General features: G+C 37.8%; 2 protein-coding genes across 2 annotated transcripts; both read left to right on the forward strand.

The window, feature by feature from the left end:
• The first annotated feature begins 377 nt into the window (after positions 1-377).
• Positions 378-8610, forward strand: fktn (fukutin). Its single transcript, XM_062031921.1, has 10 exons — positions 378-742; positions 2247-2303; positions 4750-4941; positions 5008-5154; positions 5243-5373; positions 5433-5565; positions 5647-5776; positions 7760-7893; positions 7976-8100; positions 8247-8610. Exons 1-10 carry the CDS (start codon positions 641-643, stop codon positions 8458-8460), a joined length of 1365 nt encoding a protein of 454 aa, XP_061887905.1. The 5' UTR covers positions 378-640; the 3' UTR covers positions 8461-8610.
• Positions 8611-13895: 5285 nt separating this feature from the next.
• atp6v1g1 (ATPase H+ transporting V1 subunit G1) lies at positions 13896-20894 on the forward strand. Its single transcript, XM_062030904.1, has 3 exons — positions 13896-14107; positions 18328-18428; positions 20625-20894. The coding sequence occupies exons 1-3, from the start codon at positions 14026-14028 to the stop codon at positions 20796-20798; spliced, it is 357 nt and encodes a 118-aa protein (XP_061886888.1). The 5' UTR covers positions 13896-14025; the 3' UTR covers positions 20799-20894.
• The last annotated feature ends 494 nt before the right edge of the window (positions 20895-21388 follow it).

Consider the following 21388-nt stretch of genomic DNA (forward strand, 5'->3'; position numbering starts at 1 on the left):
TTAATATTCAGGTTCCTACATTATATATCAATATATATCAATACAGTCTGCAAGGGATACAGTCCGTAAGCACACATGATTGTGCGTGCTGCTGGTCCACTAATAGTACTAACCTTTAACAGTTAATTTTACTAATTTTCATTAATTACTAGTTTCTATGTAACTGTTTTTATACTGTTTTACTTTCTTTTTCATTCAAGAAAATGTTTTTAATTTATTTATCTTATTTTATTATTATTTTTTAAAAGTACCTTATCTTCACCACACCTGGTTGTCCAAATTAGGCATAATAATGTGGTGATTCCACGACTGTATATATCGGTTGATATCGGTAATTAAAGAGTTGGACAATATCAGAATATCGGATATCGGCTAAAAGCCATTATCGTACATCCCTAGTTTCCAGTCGTTATTATCATTATTTCATTCGAAAGTGGCTAACGCTCCAGACAAAAGACGAGAATGCGTGTTTTATTGTGAAGGGTCCGAGCGGAAGTGGTTGGTTCATTTGAGCTTGTTTTCAAGATGGCGGCAGGTTGATTCTCGGTGAACAAGTGCACACTTTTCGCTTCTTTTGCCAGTTGCGCTCACAAGTAGTGTTCGGCGGGAATGAGGAGCGCGGTTCCGTCAAGTGGACCGGATGTCTCGTGTGAAGCAGACGGCGGTGCTATGGCTGCTGATTGCGAGCAGCTGTTTGTTCCTCCTGTTTCAGCTTTATTACTACCGGAAGTACGTCAGCAAGGTGAGACTCTCTTTTCCCTGAAAATGTCAAGGTTCATGCCAGGCTGCTCGCACCGCAGACGCAGCATTGGCTGCTGTGACGCGAGAAATTGGACCGCCATCTTGAAGTGGTGACGAGGTGCCGGCGAGCAGCCTAAACTGACAGTTGACAGGTAGAAAACGAAGATGGTGTTCAGCGTCTTCCTGCTCAAATGAGCGGACTGTTAAAAATAGGAATCGGGGGATTACTTTTAACAAGTAAGATTTAACATTAACCTACTATTGGTTGTATTTTGTGAAAAGAACATTACCACAGAGTTGAGAAGGAGCAAAGATCTTCAATATTTGTATGTGAAAATCACAAAGAAATCTTCTGGGGGAGGATGACCCTCCTACAGGGGTTTGGTTGACAAACTTTCAGCCCAACCTAAAACAAAATTCACCAGCCGCCACCGATTATGATGCATTCTCATTTTAGGCAAAGTATAAGACAGTACTTTGTTAACAGTATAATTGTAACCAGGGATAAGTCTTCAAGTAACAATATTCAAATACTAACATTGTTGGGTAAGAGAGAATTTGGTTTTATTCTGAATCCAGTGAAACAGATTGGTGGTTTTAGCTGATATAAAGACTTTCAGGTGTTTGTATATGTTTATGTTTCAGTATTTGGCAGACGCTTTTATCCAAAGCGACATACATAAAAAATACATATAAAACAATCACTGTAAACATTATCATTTAAGGGACGAATGTAATACAAAATATCAATACAAAGTGTCAAGACAGAATAAACTCTCTGCTGCTGCAGCAACAGAGATACAGTCTATAGATATATAGATATCTAATGTATTCATACATTGTTTATGTAGGATACACGCATGTATATATAACCTAATCATATTGTTTCTTCAATTTAAAAATAGCTGACCGTTTTTTTCCCCCCTTCTCTGGGATTATATTCCCAGTTTTGATCTTGGTCTGGTCACTTATAGCATATAAGAATATTCTATTACTGTTAAGCAAACTATGAATAATAAAACACGCCAAAACATGTGTCCTTTATCATAGCTACACGTATGACAAAAAAAACGCGTGAAAATCAGTGGTATTCAGTGAGGTAAGATGAATTAAATGCGCTGACAGTTCATTGCTCCTGCCAAATGAATTGCACTGAGTGGAGCGGATCACCACTCCAAGATGGCGGCCCCGCGTCTCGTCAGCGCCAGTAGGCTGTAGCGCTCGATGCTGCGTACCCTTAGAAGATGTCTATGGCTCGCAATATATATAACTACATACTTTGAGCTGAGTGCCCACGGCCAGCTCGCCTAAGCACGTTGGATAAAAGTTTTAGTAAAAGGCACAGAAATATTTTCTTAGGATGAAACTTTTATATTTATATTTATTGTTCACCAATAGGAATTGCCGTTCCAGTGCACTTTTACTAGTCGACGTCAATGCTAACCCAGTGGATGGGTTACTTGATGGCAGCCGTCTTTGTCAATGACATGTGATCTCTTCCACAGTCTGGCCCTCGCCTCCTGAGTAGCACAAGTCACCTGACGGACCACAACCTCCAGTGGGTGAGTGTAGCTAGTGTCCCTAATGAGTGTAGCAAGTGCAGTTTGTTGTAGATATTTTATTTAGTGGGTTAGTGCAGCTAGTGCATTTAGGGGCGAGTGTAGCTGGTGCATCCAGCGGGTTAGTGTACCAAGTGCATTAAACGGGTTAGTGTATCAAGTGCATTTAATGGGTGAGTGTAGCTAGTGTCCCTAGTGAGTGTAGCGAATGCATTTAGCAGTTTATTGTAGCAATTTTATTTAGTGGTTTAGTGCAGCTAGTGCATCCAGCGGGTGAGTGTAGCTGGTGCATTTAACGGGTGGGTATAGCTAGTGTCCCTAGTGAGTGTTGGAAGTGCATTTAGCGGTTTATTGTAGCAATTTTATTTAGTGGGTCAGTGTCGCTAGTGCATCCAACGAGTGAGTGTAACTAGTGCATTTAATGGGTGAGTGTAGCTAGTGCATTTAATGGGTGAGTGTAGCTAGTGCATTTAATGGTTGAGTGTAGCTAGTGTATTTAATGGGTGAGTGTAGCTAGTGAACTCAGTGAGTGTAGCAAGTGAATTTAGCAGTTTGTTGTAGCTATTTTATTTAGTGGGCTAGTGCATTTAGGGGCTAGTGTAGCTAGTGCATCCAGCGGGTTAGTGTAGCGAGTGTATTAAACGGATTAGTGTATCAAGTGCATTTAACGGGTGAGTGTATCACGTGCATTTAACAGGTGGTTGTAGCTAGTGCATTTAGTGGGTTAGTGTAGCGAGTGTATTAAACGGGTTAGTGCATCAAGTGCATTTAACGGGTGAGTGTACTGGTGCATTTAGTGGGTGAATGTAGCTAGTGCATTTAGCGGGTTAGTGTAGCGAGTTTATTAAACGGGTTAGTGCATCAAGTGCATTTAACAAGTGAGTGTAGCTAGTGCATTTAGTGGGTGAATGTAGCTAGTGCATTTAGCGGTTTAGTGTAGCGAGTGCATTAAACGGGTTAGTGCATCAAGTGCATTTAACGGGTGAGTGTAGCTAGTGCATTTAGTGGGTGAGTGTAGCTAGTGCATTTAGTGGGTGAGTGTAGCTAGTGCATTTAGTGGGTGAATGTAGCTAGTGCATTTAGCGGTTTAGTGTAGCGAGTGCATTAAATGGGTTAGTGCATCAAGTGCATTTAACGGGTGAGTGTAGCTAGTGCATTTAGTGGGTGAATGTAGCTAGTGCCTCCAGCAGTTAAGTGTAGCTAGTGCATTTAGACGGGTAGTGTAGCTTGAGTCACTAGTGAGTGTAGCTAGTGCATTTAGTGTGTGACTGTAGCTAATGCATCCAGCAGTTAAGTGTAGCTCGTGCATCCAACAGTTAAGTGTAGCTAGTGCATTTAGCGGGGTAGTGTAGCTTGGGTCGCTAGTGAATGTAGCTAGTGCCTCCAGCAGTTAAGTGTAGTTAGTGCATTTAGCGGGTTAGTATAGCTTGGGTCGCTAGTGAGTGTAGCTAGTGCATTTAGTTTGTGACTGTAGCTAGTGCTTCAGCAATTAAGTGTAGTTAGTGCATTTAACGGGTTAGTGTAGCTTGGGTCGCTAGTGAGTGTAGCTAGTGCATTTAATGTGTGACTGTAGCTAGTGCCTCCAGCAGTTAAGTGTAGCTAGTGCATTTAGTGTGTGACTGTAGCTAGTGCCTCCAGCAGTTAAGTGTAGCTGGTGCATTTAGTGGGTGACTGTAGCTAGTACCTCCAGCAGTTAAGTGTAGCTAGTGCATTTTGTGTGTGACTGTAGCTAGTGCCTCCAGCAGTTAAGTGTAGCTAGTGCATTTAGTGTGTGACTGTAGCTAGTGCCTCCAGCAGTTAAGTGTAGCTAGTGCATTTAATGTGTGACTGTAGCTAGTACATAGAGCAGTTAAGTGTAGCTAGTGCATTTAGTGTGTGACTGTAGCTAATGCCTCCACAGTTAAGTGTAGCTAGTGCATTTAGTGTGTGACTGTAGCTAATGCCTCCAGCAGTTAAGTGTAGCTAGTGCATTTAGTGGGTGACTGTAGCTAATGCCTCCACAGTTAAGTGTAGCTAGTGCATTTAGTGGGTGACTGTAGCTAGTGCATAGAGCAGTTATGTGTAGCTAGTGCATTTTGTGTGTGACTGTAGCTAGTGCCTCCAGCAGTTAAGTGTAGCTAGTGCATTTAGTGTGTGACTGTAGCTAGTGCATAGAGCAGTTAAGTGTAGCTAGTGCATTTAGTGTGTGACTGTAGCTAGTGCCTCCAGCAGTTAAGTGTAGCTAGTGCATTTAGTGTGTGACTGTAGCTAGTGCCTCCATCAGTTAAGTGTAGCTAGTGCATTTAATGTGTGAGTGTAGCTAGTGCATACAGCAGTTAAGTGTAGCTAGTGCATTTAATGGGTGACTGTAGCTAGTGCCTCCAGCAGTTAAGTGTAGCTAGTGCATTTGGGTCAGGAGTGAGTGTAGCGAGAGCATCCATGCTCATCCGAATGGTTGCCTCGTCCTCAGCAAACAGTGAAGACGTTTCTGGCGTTGTCGCGCCATTTCCACGTACCGCTGTTCCTCGCCGACGTGGCCGTGCTGAGCCACCTGACCCAGGATGCATTGCGGCGAGGCGAGCGTGAGGAGCGCTGCAGCTTCCTGTGTACTGGCCGGCCCGTCACGTCCTTTGCCGTCCTCGCCAACTCGTGGAAGTACGACGTGAGTGTCAGCAGTCGGCGAGCGCATTACGGCGGCGCCCGGCGTTGACGTCATTACTTCTCCCAGGCCGCTTTTTCATCGGCTGCCGAGCAAAAGGGTTTTGAGCTGCTGGAGCTGCGAGGAGAAGACCCCCGACTGGCCAGTTTGGACATCCTGTCAGCGCAGGAGATCCCTTTGCACCTTCTGCTCCGCCTCAACGGTTACTTTATTCAGGTGGGCGGGGCCAGGCCACTCACGAGACCCCCCCCCAAAAAAAAGGTCACTTCTAATAAATCTTATGGTTTTTGCTTTTACTTTGAAGGTGGTCTTCCTGTACGAGCGTAGCGGCAACTACCTATGGCACGGTCCGCTGCGCCTCAAAGCGAACACGGACCGCAGCTTTGCGCCGTTCACGCGCCTGGACTTTGGACGCTACGCCGGCGCCTACAACAGGTTTGCACGCCATCAAGATGGTTCTTTTTTTGAGCAGCTGATGATTTCTGCCCTGGCAGGCCACGACTGATGCCGACCGTCATGGACGGCCTCGACGTTCGAATCCCGCAGAACATTTCCGACTTCCTGTCCGAGCAGCAGCGAGCTCGCTTCCTGGAGTGCCGTCACCGTGACGCCCGGCGCTTCCTGCAGGTGCGAGACCCCCGGCAGGTCAAACAAAGCATTCAGTCACATGACCTTTAAATATGCGCGTGCGTGTGCTTGATCTGTCAGAGCTACCCGGACGACACGACTCCCGACGCCTTGGATTTTCGTAACAAAGCCAAGTCTTTGCTCGGGTTGGCAGCACAAACCCTCACACGTCTCCACGTCCCGTTCTGGATCAGCAGTGGAACCTGCCTCGGTACCACACCTGACATCTGACACTTTTACTGCTGCATACTCTTTAATCCTGTCTTTGTAATATACCGTATTTCCTTGAATAGCCGCCGGGGCGCTAATTAATTTAAAACCTCTTCTCACTCCTGCGCTTACCAAAAGCATGCGGGATGGGCAAGCATGCGCTAATTATTTTAAAACCTCTTCTCACTCCAGCGCTTACCTTATCATGAAAAGCACATTTAATTAAAAAAACGTTATTATGGTCTTACCTTTACTTATACATGATGTCCAAAGGGCTGTGTTAGTATTATTAACTTAAAATGGCATTGTTTTTGTATTGTTTCAGTTTTACAATCTTAACTAGCAACGCAACGTTTGTAAGTTTTTCCAAAATAACTGAAACAATTCATACTTACTAAACCGTCAACATGTTTCATAGTAGTGTTTTGTATGTGCTATCGTACTATTAATCAAGCTAGCGTCGTTAGCATTAGCGACTATGCTAAGACGTTTACAAAGGGCTGTGTTAGTATTATTAACTTAAAATGGCATTCTTTTTGTATTGTTTCAGTTTTACAAATTCCTCAGTAAACTCACCAAAACGTCACCGTGGAGTAATTGAGTTGGTTTAGCTGATTGGAGAGCGAGCTTCCGCAGCTTGTGGGTCCGCGACAACGACTTCTGTTTTGTTCGATCAGCCGTGCTACGGGCAGTGTTTGGAAACTATTTAGGCATCTAAATGAGCATTTACGAAATATTTCTGTTTAAATTACCCATTTCACAACATATACAGTACAGGCCAAAAGTTTGGACACACCTTCTTATTCAATGCATGTTCTTTATTTTCATGACTATTTACATTGTAGATTGTCACATCAAAACTATGAATGAGTTATGTACTTAACAAAAAAAGGAGAAACAACTGAAAACATGTTTTATATTTTAGTTTCTTCAAAATAGCCACCCTTTGCTCTGATTACTGCTTTGCACACTCTTGGCATTCTCTCCATGAGCTTCAAGATATTGGTCTTCACTTCACAGGTGTCATAGTTTTGATGCCTTCAGTGACAATCTACAAGGTAAATAGTCATGAAAATAAGGAAAACGCGTTGAAATGAGAAGGTGTGTCCAAACTTTTGGCCTGTACTGTATATGTCTGCGGTTTATAGTCCGATGCGGCTAATAAATAAATAAAAGTTTTTTCTTTTAAAATTTAGTAGGTGTGGGTTATACACCGGTGCGCTGTATTGTTTAGAAAATATGGTAAGGGTACACTAATAATTAGGGATGTCCGATAATGGCTTTTTGCCGATATCCGATATGCCGATATTGTCCAACTCTTTAATTACCGATACCGATATCAACCAATATATACAGTCGTGGAATTAACACATTATTATGCCTAATTTGGACAACCAGGTATGGTGAAGATAAGGTACTTTTTTAAAAAATGAATCAAATAAAATAAGATAAATAAATTAAAAACATTTTCTTGAATAAAAAAGAAAGTAAAACAATATAAAAACAGTTACATAGAAACTAGTAATTAATGAAAATTTGTAAAATTAACTGTTAAAGGTTAGTATTAGTAGTGGACCAGCAGCACGCACAATCATGTGTGCTTACGGACTGTATCCCTTGCAGACTGTATTGATATATATTGATATATAATGTAGGAACCAGAATATTAATAACAGAAAGAAACAACACTTTTGTGTGAATGAGTGTGAATGGGGGAGGGAGGTATTTTGGGTTGGTGCACTAATTGTAAGTGTATCTCGTGTTTTTTATGTGGATTTAATAAAAATAATTTTTTTTTAAAAAAAACGATACTGATAAAAAAAAAAACCGATACCGATAATTTCCGATATTACATTTTAACGCATTTATCGGCCGATAATATCGGCAGACCGATATTATCGGACATCTCTAATAAAACACACATGGATAGACTCTCGCCCTTCCAGAGAGGCAATATTTCTGCTGCTATGTCGCCCCCCTGCAGGCTGGTTCAGGCAGTGCAGCATCATCTCATACAGTCGTGACGTTGACATCGGCATTTTTATCAGCGACTTCCGCTCCGACATCATCACTGCCTTCCAAGCGGTCGGCCTGTCACTCAAGCACAAGTTCGGAAAGGTGAAGACGTCGTTTGCCCGTGCTCTTATTTTGAAGGTCTTGCTTGATGTTTGACAAAGTTTTGACCCTTTTTGTCTGCAAGGTGGAGGACAGCTTAGAACTTTCTTTTGTAAAGGACGACGTCAAGCTGGACATTTTTTTCTTCTACCAGGAGCGAGATATCATCTGGAACGGCGGCACGCAGGTCAAGAGCGGCAGGAAATTCAAGTACGTAAAAATGTGACCGACATCTCCAAATGTGATGTTACATCTCGCGACAAGATGGCCCCTGGCCTATGGCCAGAGTGCTGCTATAACTGTAAACATGGCAGGATTTAGAACCGCCCACAGAATAATGAAAGCACCTGTGACAGGTACACCTTCCCTCACTTCTCCTTGTGCTGGGCGGAGCTTGCAGAGGTCAAAGTTCGTGTCCCGTGTCAGACCCTGGACTACGTGACAGCCAATTACGGCCCGTCGTGGAGCGTGCCGCTACGGACGTGGGACTGGAAGTCTTCTCCGAGCAACGTGCAGGAAAATGGGGTGTGGCCTCTCTCTCAGTGGGAGACGCTGATTCAAGTTTACTGACTTTCATCAAAACATCCTTGCATTCTTTCGTCTTACACTTGTATAAAAATACTCTAAAAAAAAACTTGTGTGCCATCAATAAAATACATTAAAAGACGTGCATGCCACCAATGAAATACAAACAAATAAAGTACAAGAAAACCTTGAAAACTATCAGTAAAATACATTAAAAACCTTGTATGCCACTAATAAAATACAATTTAAAAAATTATAAAATGCATTTCAATTAAATACATAAAAACACTTGTATGATACCAATACAATTCATGAAAAATGAAACACATTACAATGATTAAAAACCTTGTACATTTCCAATAAAATACATTTAAAAAGCGATACAATTAATTAAAATTAAATACATAAAAATATGAATACATGAAAAAAAAACTTGTATAGTACCAGTAAAATACATAACAATTAAAATCATTTGTACACTACCAATAAAGTACATTTTAAAAATGATGAAATACATGACAAACTTGTATGCCACCAATAAAATACAATTTAAAAAAAAATGCATTTAAATTAAATACATAAAAACACTTGTATGATACCGATAAAATTCATGAAAATTGCAACACATTAAAAATGATTAAAAACCTTGTACATCTCCAATAAAAAAAATGTTTTAATTCAAATTAAATACATAAAAATATAAATATATGAAAAAAACTTGTATACTACCAGTAAAATACATGAAAATGTAAATACATTAAAAATATGATTTAAAATAATTGTACACCACCAATAAAGTACATTTTAAAAATGATGAAATACGTGACAAACTTGTATGCCAACAATAAAATACAAAAAAACCAAAGTACATGAAAACCTTGTATACTATCAGTAAAAGACATTTAAAACCTTGTATGCCACTAATAAAATACAATGAAAAAATTATAAAATGCATTTAAATTAAATACATAAAAACACTTGTATACCAATACAATTCATGAAAAATGAAACACATTAAAATTATTCAAAACCTTGTACGTCTCCAATAAAAAATTGTTTTTAATTAAAATTAAATACATAAAAATATAAATACATGAAAAAAAAACTTGTATACTACCAGTAAAATACATGAAAATGTAAATACATTAAAATATAATTGTAAATAATTGTACACCACCAATAAAGTGCATTTTAAAAATGATGAAATATGTGACAAACTTGTATGCCACCAATAAAATACAAAAAAAACAAAGTACATGAAAACTTTGTATACTATCAGTAAAATACATTTAAAACCTTGTATGCCACTAATAAAATACAATAAAAAAATGATAACATGCATTTACATTAAATACATAAAAACACTTGTATGATACCAATACAATTCATGAAAAATTAAACACATTAAAAACAATTAAAAACCTTGTACATCTCCAATAAAATACATTTAAAAAACCGATAAAATGTATTAAAATTAAATACATAAAAGTATAAATACATGAAAAAAAACTTGTATAGTACCAGTAAAATACATAAAAATTAAAATACATTAAAAATAATTTACATTAAAATTATTTGTACACCACCAATAAAGTATATTATAAAAATGATGAAATACATGACAAACTTGTAAGCCACCAATAAAATACAATTAAAAAAAAAAACATTTAAATTAATACATAAAACACTTGTATGATACTGATAAAATTCATGAAAAAACCTTGTACATCTCCAATAAAAAAGTTTTAATTAAAATTAAATACATAATAATATAAATACATGAAAAAAAACTTGTATACTACCAGTAAAATACATGAAAATGTAAATACATTAAAAATAATATAATTTAAAATAATTGTACACTACCAATAAAGTGCATTTTAAAAATGATGTAATACGTGACAAACTTGTATGCCACCAATAAAATAAAAAAAAAACAAGTCTGACTTGAACAAACTGCAAATTGTTCAGAACAGAGCGGCTAGACTGGTACTTAAATGTTCTTTGCGCACTAAGATTTCATTTATGCATTCACGCCTGTCTTGGTTGTTTGTTGAACAAAAGATGCATTGTAGTCTTCTTATGTTCTTTGGAACTGTCATGTTAGATCAATCACCAGATTACTTTTACAAACAAGTTTTTAAAATCAACTAACACACATATTTGTGGCACTTCCTGCTCCCAGGACTAATCTCATCAAGCATACAGTCATGTATAGATGTATATCATTCTGGAATCGGTATCCATCTCACATTAATCTCTCACAAATTAAATTGTCATTCAAGACAGCTTTGAAGATACACCTATTGCAGCTGCCCACATGACGTGAATTTTTAATACTGGGTATAACTAGCTTTTTTATATTATGTTGTATTTTTCCTTTGTATAATGTTTGGTAATGTATGTATTCTTTGTATTTTTATTTTGTATGCTCCTATATGGACCCCAGGAAGACTAGCAGTCGCCTTGGCGTCAGCTAATGGGGATCCATTCAATAAATAAACTACAAAAAAAACAAAGTACATGAAAACCTTGTATACTATAAGTAAAGTACATTAAAAACCTTGTATGCCACTAATAAAATATAATTAAAAAAAAGATAAAAAGCATTTACATTAAATACATAAAAACACTTGTATGATACCAATACAATTCATGAAAAATGAAACACATTAAAAACGATTAAAAACCTTCATCTCCAATAAAATACATTAAAAAAAACTATAAAATGAATTAAAATTAAATACATAAAAATATAAATACATGAAAAAAAAAACGTTTATACTACCAGTAAAATACATGAAAATTTAAATACATTCAAAATAATACACATTAAAATAAATTGCAGACCACATTTTAAAAACGATGAAATATGTGACCAACTTGTATGCCACCAATAAAATAACATAAAAACTAAGTACATGAAAACCTTGTATACTATCAGTAAAATACATTAAACATCTGTATGCTACAAATAAAATACAATTAAAAAAATTATAAAATGCATTTAAATTAAATACATAAAAACACTTGTATGATACCAATACAATTCATGAAAAATTAAGCGCATTAAAAATGATTAAAAACTTTGTACATCAACAATGAAATACATTTTGAATTCAAATTAAATAATTGTATACTACCAGTAAAACACATGAAAATTGAAATACATAAAAAATAATATACAATAAAATTAATTGTACACCACCAAAAAATTTTAAAATGATGAAATACATGACAAACTTAGAATTGTGTGACACTGGATATTTATACAGTGAATTTTTATATACTGAATTTTTATGCACAATTTTTTTTTACACTGAATTTTCTTACTCGGCTTTACACTGAATATTTATACACTGATTTTTTTTATTACGCTGAATTATTTTATACTGAATTTTTTTACACTAAATTCCGTTCACAAAGTTCAAACGCAAAAAATGAAGTCACATAAACTCTAACAGACATAAACTTTTTGAACTGCTGCCCTCGGGCAGGAGATACAGGACAATAAAATGCCGGACAAACAGATTTAAGAACACTTTTTACCCGAGAGCAATAGTGTCACTGAACACAAGGCATAAAAAAGAATGACTGTGCATGTGAGCTGTGTGCTTGGTATTTTATCCATTTATCTGAGTACCATGTTCTTATGTTTTTTATGTGTCATTATGAATTTGCACTAAATGGTGTTCCGGGCACGTCCGACCGGTAGGAGGCAACGGGGAAGACCCAGGACACGTTGGGAAGACTATCTCTCCCAACTGGCCTGGGAATGCCTCGGGATCCCCCGGGAGGAGCTGGACGAAGTGGCTGGGGAGATGGAAGTCTGGGCTTCCCTGCTTAGGCTGCTGCCCCCGTGACCCGACCTTGGATAAGCGGAAGAAGATGGATGGATGGATGGATAGTTTGCTTGCAATTTCGTTGTAAAATGTACAATGACAATAAAGATATATTCTATTCTATTCTACATAAATTCAGTGTCCAGAAAAACCTTTTGTAATAAAGACACAAATTAGCCTCCATAATATTTAGCTACATCAAGATACAGTATGCCTGCCTGTTTAACTTAGCAAGTTGTTCTTTGTCCCATTTCGGACATTTTCTTACATTTTATGACAATATTTTTGAGTTATGTTGCTAAGTAACAATTTACATAAGTATTAAACAGAAGCCATAATTAACGTTTGCCTTTTATTTTATTTTATTTTATTTTTATTTTTTTTATTTTTTTCATTTTATAAACCTTTATTTATAAACTGCAACATTTACAAACATTCGAGAAATAAATGAACGTATGCCTTTTTTATTATACATTTTTTATTTTATAAACCTTATTTATAAATTGAGAACAGTTGAGAAATAATAATCAAAATAAGTACAAAAACAGTACAAAACAGCGCCAGGGGATTGTAAACTCAAAGTAACTAAAATAGAATGCAATATATATATATATATATATATATATATATATATATATATATATATATATATATATATATATATATATATATATATATATATATATATATATATATATATATATATATATATAAAACAAAGTGCAAAGCCTAAGGCTCACCCATTTTCAGTAAATAATTTAAATTTGGAACACAGCATCATTGTTTTCACAGCTTTTTGGTTGTTAGAGGTAGAGAGTGTCTTTAACATAGAGTTCTAATTATTTTTTATGAACGTTTGCCTTTTTTCTTTTTTTTAAATTGTATACACCTTTATTTATAAATTGCAACATTTACAAACAGTTGAGAAATAATAATCAAAATAAGTACAAAAACAGTACAAAACAGCGCCAGGGGATTGTAAACTCAAAGTAACTAAAATAGAATGCAATATATATATATATATATATATATATATATATATATATATATATATATATATATATATATATATATATATATATATATATATATATATATATATATATATATATATATATATATATATATATATATATAACAAAGTGCAAAGCCATAGGCTCACACATTTTCAGTAAATAATTTAAATTTGGAACACATCATCATCGTTTTCACAGCTTTTTTGGTTGTTAGAGGTAGAGAGTGTTTTTAACATAGAGTTCTAATTATTTTTTATGAAAGTTTGCCTTTTTTCTTTTTTTAAATTTTTTTTTATAAACCTTTATTTATAAATTTCAACATTTACAAACAGTTGAGAAATAATAAAGTAATTACAAAAACAGTACAAAAACAGTACAAAACAGCGCCAGGGGGTTGTAAATTATATATATATATATATATATATATATATATATATATATATATATATATATATATATATATATATATATATATATATATATATATATATATATATATATATATATATATATATATATAAAACAAAGAAAGTGCAAAGCCATAGGCTCACTCAATTTCAGTTTGCCTTCCTTTATATTGTCACATAGCAACCGTGTCATAGTGGGCGGAGCCAGTAGACATCCGGGAACCCAAGTCACGTGGGGCGCTTTGCATCGTGACTTGTGTCAGCTGACTGCGGTCAAAAATAACAGCAGGTCGAGTCAGTCGTCGAGTCCGAGTCGCTCTTTCTTTTGTGTACTAGTCGTCCATCATGGCGAGTCAGTCTCAGGGCATCCAGCAGCTGCTGCAGGCGGAGAAGAGAGCCGCCGAGAAGGTGGCGGAAGCCCGTAAACGTAAGTAGCACGTCGCGCTAGGCTAGGAAGCTAGGCGGCTAAGCTAGGACGCCTCCTATTCTTGGCCGCTTCTGTTATTTCCGTATAAAACATTTTGTTGACATACTCCAACATAAAAGACAACATTGTGCAACTTAATTGAACAACTTTCTTTAGAATTCGTCTGTTTAATTGACTACCCACGGGTGAACAGGTTCTAAGCGGGATCACGTGATTTATTTACTTCCTCGGTCACATGATGCAAAGTAAGCACGTAAACGTACAATTTCGTGATCGTGACTTTGTAGCCCTAAAAAATTATTCAAACACGAATTGGTTACTTAAGCTAGTTTATCTTAAATTAACAACAGAATCAAACATAACATAACTTTACCATGAATTGATTAACGTGGACCCCGACTTAAACAAGTTAAAAAACTTATTCAGATGTTACCATTTAGTGGTCAATTGTACGGAATATGTACTGTACTGTGCAATCTACTAATAAAAGTCTCAATCAATCAATCAATCAACATCAGAATCAGAAATACTTTAATAATCCCCGAGGGAAAATGAACATTTTCAGCACAATCCCATTCAAGAGCAGACAAGCATTACAGGGAGACAGAACAGGATCGCTGACGGGTCTGCCAACTTCCGGCGCCCCCTACAAAAATGGTGAGAAACAGGTAAAAAAAAAATCAGTCTATGTCTGGGCACCTGGAGAGGGGTCCAGACTGAGGCCAAGGAAGAAGAAAAAACCTCTTAGTCATCCATCCATCTATCTTCTATCACTTATTCCCTTCGGGGTTGCAGGGGGTGCTGGAGCCTATCTCAGCTACAATCGGGCGGAAGGCGGGGTACACCCTGGACAAGTCGCCATCTCATCACAGGGCCAACACAGATAGACAGACAACATTCACACAAAAACGTGTGTAAGAGGGGAAACATCAAAGGACATTAAAGTCATTATGTTCATGAATGAATAGGGACGATGTTCGAATACCGGTTCTCTCGATGCCTCGATAAGAAAAGAACCGATTACCGTAATTTCCGGACTATAAGCCGCACCTGACTATAAGCCGCACCAGCTAAATTTAGGGGAAAATACAGATTGCTCCATATATAAGCCGCACCCGACTATAAGCCGCAGGGTTTTGATGTGTAATTAGCGTAGTATATAGGGGTTCCTGCTACCACGGAGGGGATTGTCGGGACAGAGATGACTGTTTGGGAACGCAAAGCGTCCCATTTATTAACAATAAATCTTTCAATCATTCAATCAAACTTTCACATCTTTGACATGGCGAACAGCATTCGTGCAGAGTACAAATAATACAACGGTGCAAAGTAATACAAAGTGCTCGCCTGTATGTTATCAAAATAACCAGCCTACCGGTATATGAAAAGTCAGTCTTTAATCATTGTGTCATCGTCTTCCTCCTGCGTACTAAAACCACCAAAATCCTCTTCGTCGGTGTCGGAGAAGAACAGGCCGTAAATAAGCCGCACCCTTGTATAAGCCGCAGGGACCAGAACGAGGGGAAAAAGTAGCGGCTTATAGTCCGGAAATTACGGTAAATGGATTCAAATCCCTTTTTGAGAACCGGTTCCCGTTATCGAAGCCACTACGCTGTATTTTCGCGACCACAGGGCGGCGCCGTGTCAGTTACGGGTGCTATTTCTGTATTTTAACGCATAAATAAGGCGCAGCGTATTTTTGGGCGCAGGCATGGTTAAACGTACGCTAGCTTAAAACATACGCTAGCATGCATGGACGCTGTTTTAAAAAGGCAGCAGGAGCAAAGCTGAGCACAGTTGTACTTCGTCAGTCTACCCCAGGGCAGCTGTGGCTACAAAAGTAGCTTACCACCACCAGGTGTGAATGAATGATGGGTTTTTAACATGTAAAGCGACTTTGGGTACTTAGAAAAGCGCTATATAAATCCCAGGTATTATTATTATTATTATTATTACTTTAAAAACCTCTAAAGGCTTAGTGGCCACGTGCGTGGACAGCACCTTTTAGCTCTTATTTCCAAAATTGTGTACACTACTGAATTGGGGTCTTATGGCCGCTTATGTGGACACTTATACTGCCACCTGGTGGTGTCAGAAGAGTATAACATACAATGGAATTTGGAAAAAAAGTGTAAAAATAGGAATGAGCATGTCACTAAACATTAAGTACACGTTTGTGTACTTATGGACTAAGTACATCATATGAAAAGATGATTCTTAGTTTTTATTCTAATTAGGGTCCAATAAGCCCAAATAGCAAAGAGAAATAAAAAAGCATGTAAACAGCTTGGGCATTAAGAGGATTTATTGAAGTATTTATCAATGTACTCACATTATTTTTTTTATCAATCCTCATCCACAAATCCATCAAAGTCCTCATCTTCTGTGTCCGAAATGAACAGCTGGGCAAGTTCTCCATCAAACACGCCAGATTCCCTCTCCTCATTTTCAAAGTCAGTCTCGTTGCCGTGGGGCTCCTCTGAAAAAAGTAAAAGCTGACATCTCTTGCCTCGTTGTGCGTATGGATTCGCTACCGTGCTGGTGCCCTTCTTCTCCACAGTGTGCTTCACCGGGATGTCGAAAGTGAGCGGCACCTCGTCCATGTTGGTGATGTGTTTGTCGGCAATTTGTTTATTTACAACGCACATTGCAGCACTATATGCTCACTGGGGGCGTGCCTTTAGCGTCCTCTCTCACCTGAAACCTTCACCTTTTAATGTCCTCAGTCACGTCCTCAGTCACGTCCACTTTTCCTCCATATAAACAGCGTGCCGGCCCAGTCACGTAACATCTACGGCTTTTGGAACTCAGTGCACACACAATAACCTATCTGGATTCCATAAGAGATTCGATAAGGAATCGGTTCAATAAGAGGATTCGATAATGACATTGATAATTCCTTAAAGGCCTACTGAAATGAATTTTTTTTATTTAAACGGGAATAGCAGATCCATTCTATGTGTCATACTTGATCATTTCGCGATATTGCCATATTTTTGCTGAAAGAATTTAGTAGAGAAAATCGACGATAAAGTTCGCAACTTTTGCTCGCTGATAAAAAAAAACCTTACCCCTACCGGAAGTAGCGGGACGTCACAAGCGGTAGTGCTGCTCACAATTCCCCCTTGTTTACATGGAGCGAGAGATATTCGGAGCGAGAAAGCGACGATTACCCTATTAATTTGAGCGAGGATGAAAGATTTGTGGGTGAGGAACGTTAGAGTGACGGACTAGAATGCAGTTCAAGAGATATCTTTTTTCGCTCTGACCGTAACTTAGGTACAAGTTGGCTCATTAGAATCCACACTCTCTCCTTTTTCTATTGTGGATCACGGATTTGTATTTTAAACCACCTCGGATACTATATCCTCTTGAAAATGAGAGTCGAGAAGGCGAAATGGACATTCACAGTGACTTTTATCTCCACGACAATACATCGACGAAGCTCTTTAGCATGAGCTAACATGATAGCATCTGTCTCAAATGCAGATAGAAACAAAATAAATAAATCCCTGACTGGAAGGATAGACAGAAGATCAACAATACTACTATCAGGAGACACCGAACCAAACACTGGACATGTAAATACACGGTTAATGCTGTGCCGCCTGTCGAAGCCTGGCAATGCTGTTGCTAACGACGCTAACCTAGCAACGGGACCTCGTCAGAGCTATGATAAAAACATTAGCGCTCCACCTACGCCAGCCAGCCCTCATCTGCTCATCAACACCCGTGCTCACCTGCGTTCCAGCGATCGATGATGCGGTCGGCGGCCCGGAGACGTAGGAAGTCAAGGTGAGGTCGCCGGCGCTAGCGTCTGCTATACAACAAAGTCCTCCTTGTTGTGTTGCTACAGCCAGCCGCTAGTACACCGATCCCACCTACAAAAGATTCACCAACACAGATGTCCAGAATACTGTGGAATTTTGTCGAAGAAAACTAGAGTGTCCAATAGGGTCCAAACACTTCCGTGGACCTCGCGACGTCACGCGCATACGTCGTCCTCCAAAGGCGTTTTGAACCGGAAGTTCCCCGGGAAATTTAAAATTGCACTTTATAAGTTAACCCGGCCTTATTGGCATGTGTTGCAATGTTAAGATTTCATCGTTGATATATAAACTATCAGACTGCGTGGTCGGTAGTAGTGGCTTTCAGTAGGCCTTTAACGAACATCACCCCTATGAATGAATCAAACTGTCTCCTCCATTGTTATGATCCAGGTAAAAACCGTCGTCTGAAGCAAGCCAAGGAAGAAGCTCAAGCTGAGATCGAACAATATCGACTCCAGAGAGACAAAGAATTTAAGACGAAAGAGGCGGCGGTGAGCACACTTCTCTTCCTATTTCCTGCAATCTTTAAATAGCGTACTGTACTTACAATAATGACATACTACTGATGATATACTCGCACTGGAAAAGAACCACTAGTACTGCTACTGGCACAGCAGCTGTTGTACATGTTTCTACAAGTACACCACAGTAAATAGTGAATATATTCCTACTACTATTACTAGGGCTGTGGGTCTTCAAAATTTTTCTCGATTCAAAAATCAATACTTTGGGTGCCAGTTTCATGATTAATTACAGTCCGCCATAAAATAGATGAACAGCTGTGATGCATTTCTAAAATTACTTAAAGGGGAACTGCACTTTGTAATTTTGTCTGTCATTCACAATCATTATGACGGACATGACGGCGGATGGATTTTTTAAAATGCATTCAAACTTGTAAATAAGCGTATATAAAAGTCCGCTTACAGCGGAGCCAATGGGAGGTCTTCTATTTTGTCCATAAAATCCATTTTGTGACTTTAATATTAACCAAGTAGTAGTGATATTGTGTATTATAAGCGCTAACACAGACCAACTATTTATAGCGGTGCCGTGATCAGTGAGTGCCAGCAACCTGAGGGTTCCTGGTTCAATCCCCACCTTCTACCAACCTTGTCACGTCCGTTGTGTCCTTGAGGAAGACACTTCACCCTTGCTCCTGATGGGTCGTGGTTAGGGCCTTGCATGGCAGCTCCCGCCATCAGTGTGTGAATGGGTGAATGTGGAAATTAGGGCTGCAACAACTAATCGATTAAAATCGATTATTAAAATAGATGCCGATTAATTTAGTCATCGATTCGTTGGATCTATGCTATGCGCATGCGCAGTTTTTTATTTATTTTTTTAAATAAAAAAATAATTTAAAATTTTTTTTTTAATAAAAAAAAAAAAAAATTTTTTTTTTTTTTTTACTAAACCTTTATTTATAAACTGCAACATTTACAAACAGCTGAGAAACAATAATCAAAATAAGTATGGTGCCAGTATGCTGGTTTTTTTTCAATAATATACTGGATAGGATAGAAATGTAGTTTGTCTCCTTTATCCGATTATTAATCAATTAATCGAAGTAATAATCGAGAGATTAATCGATTATCAAATTAATCATTAGTTGCAGTCCTAGTGGAAATAGTGTCAAAGCGCTTTGAGTACCTTGAAGGTAGAAAAGTGCTATACAAGTATAACCCATTTACCTATGTTTACATCATTGAGTGGTCTGCTCCTTCCTGGCTTCTTTGTTCCCTGTAAGTTTATTGTAATCAATCATCTCACCTGGACAGAAGAAGTCTGAGGAGATATTCCGATAAGTTGGTACACTTTGCCAGCCACTTCGGGCCCGGAAATGGCAAACACAGCACAAAAAGACGCTTGGGGGGCCCCCCGTCCTACCACCCTGTTTCTTCTTGAGGATTATGGTCATTCTTCATTTGAAAGGGAAAATATGAACATCCTAGTAGTCAGCATCCTAATGACAGCAGACATTGCACAGTAAGTGATGTTTTATATGCTTGTTGGCTCTCATGATGTCTGCAGTGAGCAGTCATCAGTGATGAAGGAACAAATAAAGCAAATGTGATGCAATTTTTAAATGCGCGGCGTATGCTTAAAATGATCAAAATACGTATATATTAAATGTTTTTATAAATGTGCCCATCTCTACATTACATATATACTTACATCATGTATATCATGGAGGTGTTTTGAAGTTTTTTTAAGGGCTTTATAGGCGGAATTGCACTTCACCCATAGGCTCCTTTTGTCAGCGAACTTTTGATCGCAATTATTTTATATTTAGAATGCAAAAAAAAAAATCCATTTGTCATGTCTTTCATAATGATTGTGAACAGGCAAAATGTAAAAAAAAAAAAAAAGTGCGATTCTTCTTTAAAAGAAAACTGGTTTTGTTTAATAACATTCTACCCAAATATTTAATCAAGTCAAATACAAAATAAGGCAACAAGGTAAGTATCCAACACTTATTTTCCAAAGTAAATCTGTACAGCAGATATCAGCACAATTAGATTTTCCTGAGTGGCCAGACAACACAGATACATTTTTTTTTTTTTTTCGTGTTTAAAAATAGATTTTGGATTTTTTTCAATCTATTAAGAATCGCTACAAATAAGAATCACACTAACACGAGTATGTAATTCATTTTGATTGTGTAATTATTTTCTTCTCTCCAGGCCCTGGGTTCCCATGGCAACAGCGCCGTGGAAGTGGACCGGGACACGGTCGAGCGCATGGGTCGTATCCAAGCCAGTTACCGTGGTAACCGGGAGGCGGTCCTGGGTGACCTCCTGCGCCGCGTGTGCGACATTAAACCCGAATTTCACGTTAACTACCGCGTGGCTGGCTAGTATGATAACGAGGTGGCGGTGGCACTGTTAGCATTCCTGGCTTGATGTTGATTGTTTTGTGCTGTGTTTGTTGATGTTAATAAATATTTAAATGTGGTCTTGTTCATTTCAGTCCTGCACCTATTTATGTACAAACAAATATATTTAAAGTTTTCATGTCTTTTTTTTTCCTGTATTTGAGTGGCTGCTGATCATTAAGGTGATTATGTGAACTTGTGATTTCCCGTAAGTGTAATAGTTAAATGTGGATAAGAACACAAGCTGTGGCAGTAACATGACACGTCGCCTGATGGAAATAAATAACTTAACATTTGGATTGTGTTGTTTTTCAGACAGTTTGAAGTATAAACATATTGTGTGTGATTGCAGGTTAGCTACATGAGAAATGTATCATCAATGACAATATTTATGTTTTGGATTTATAGTGAAGTTGTACCCCAACTTAAAGTGTTTTGAGATAAGAGCTTTAAGTTACAAGCGTCCCTGCCATTAGATTGTGTTGCAAATATCACACAATGAACCTTGTAAGATCCGACCAAAACATCCGGTCTTATACACTAACATTGATTTATATCTACAGATGAAGATAA

Source organism: Entelurus aequoreus, linkage group LG21, assembly GCF_033978785.1.
Source record: "Entelurus aequoreus isolate RoL-2023_Sb linkage group LG21, RoL_Eaeq_v1.1, whole genome shotgun sequence".
Lineage (NCBI taxonomy): Eukaryota > Metazoa > Chordata > Actinopteri > Syngnathiformes > Syngnathidae > Entelurus > Entelurus aequoreus.

Coding starts and splice junctions, on each gene's coding strand:
- fktn (XM_062031921.1), top strand. CDS start 641: ATGTCTCGTGTGAAGCAGACGGCGGTGCTATGGCTGCTGATTGCGAGC. Junction 5,777..7,759: donor CAGCAGTGGAACCTGCCTCG/GTACCACACCTG, acceptor GCCCCCCTGCAG/GCTGGTTCAGGCAGTGCAGC. Junction 7,894..7,975: donor TCAAGCACAAGTTCGGAAAG/GTGAAGACGTCG, acceptor TTTGTCTGCAAG/GTGGAGGACAGCTTAGAACT.
- atp6v1g1 (XM_062030904.1), top strand. CDS start 14,026: ATGGCGAGTCAGTCTCAGGGCATCCAGCAGCTGCTGCAGGCGGAGAAG. Junction 14,108..18,327: donor GGTGGCGGAAGCCCGTAAAC/GTAAGTAGCACG, acceptor GTTATGATCCAG/GTAAAAACCGTCGTCTGAAG. Junction 18,429..20,624: donor TTAAGACGAAAGAGGCGGCG/GTGAGCACACTT, acceptor TCTTCTCTCCAG/GCCCTGGGTTCCCATGGCAA.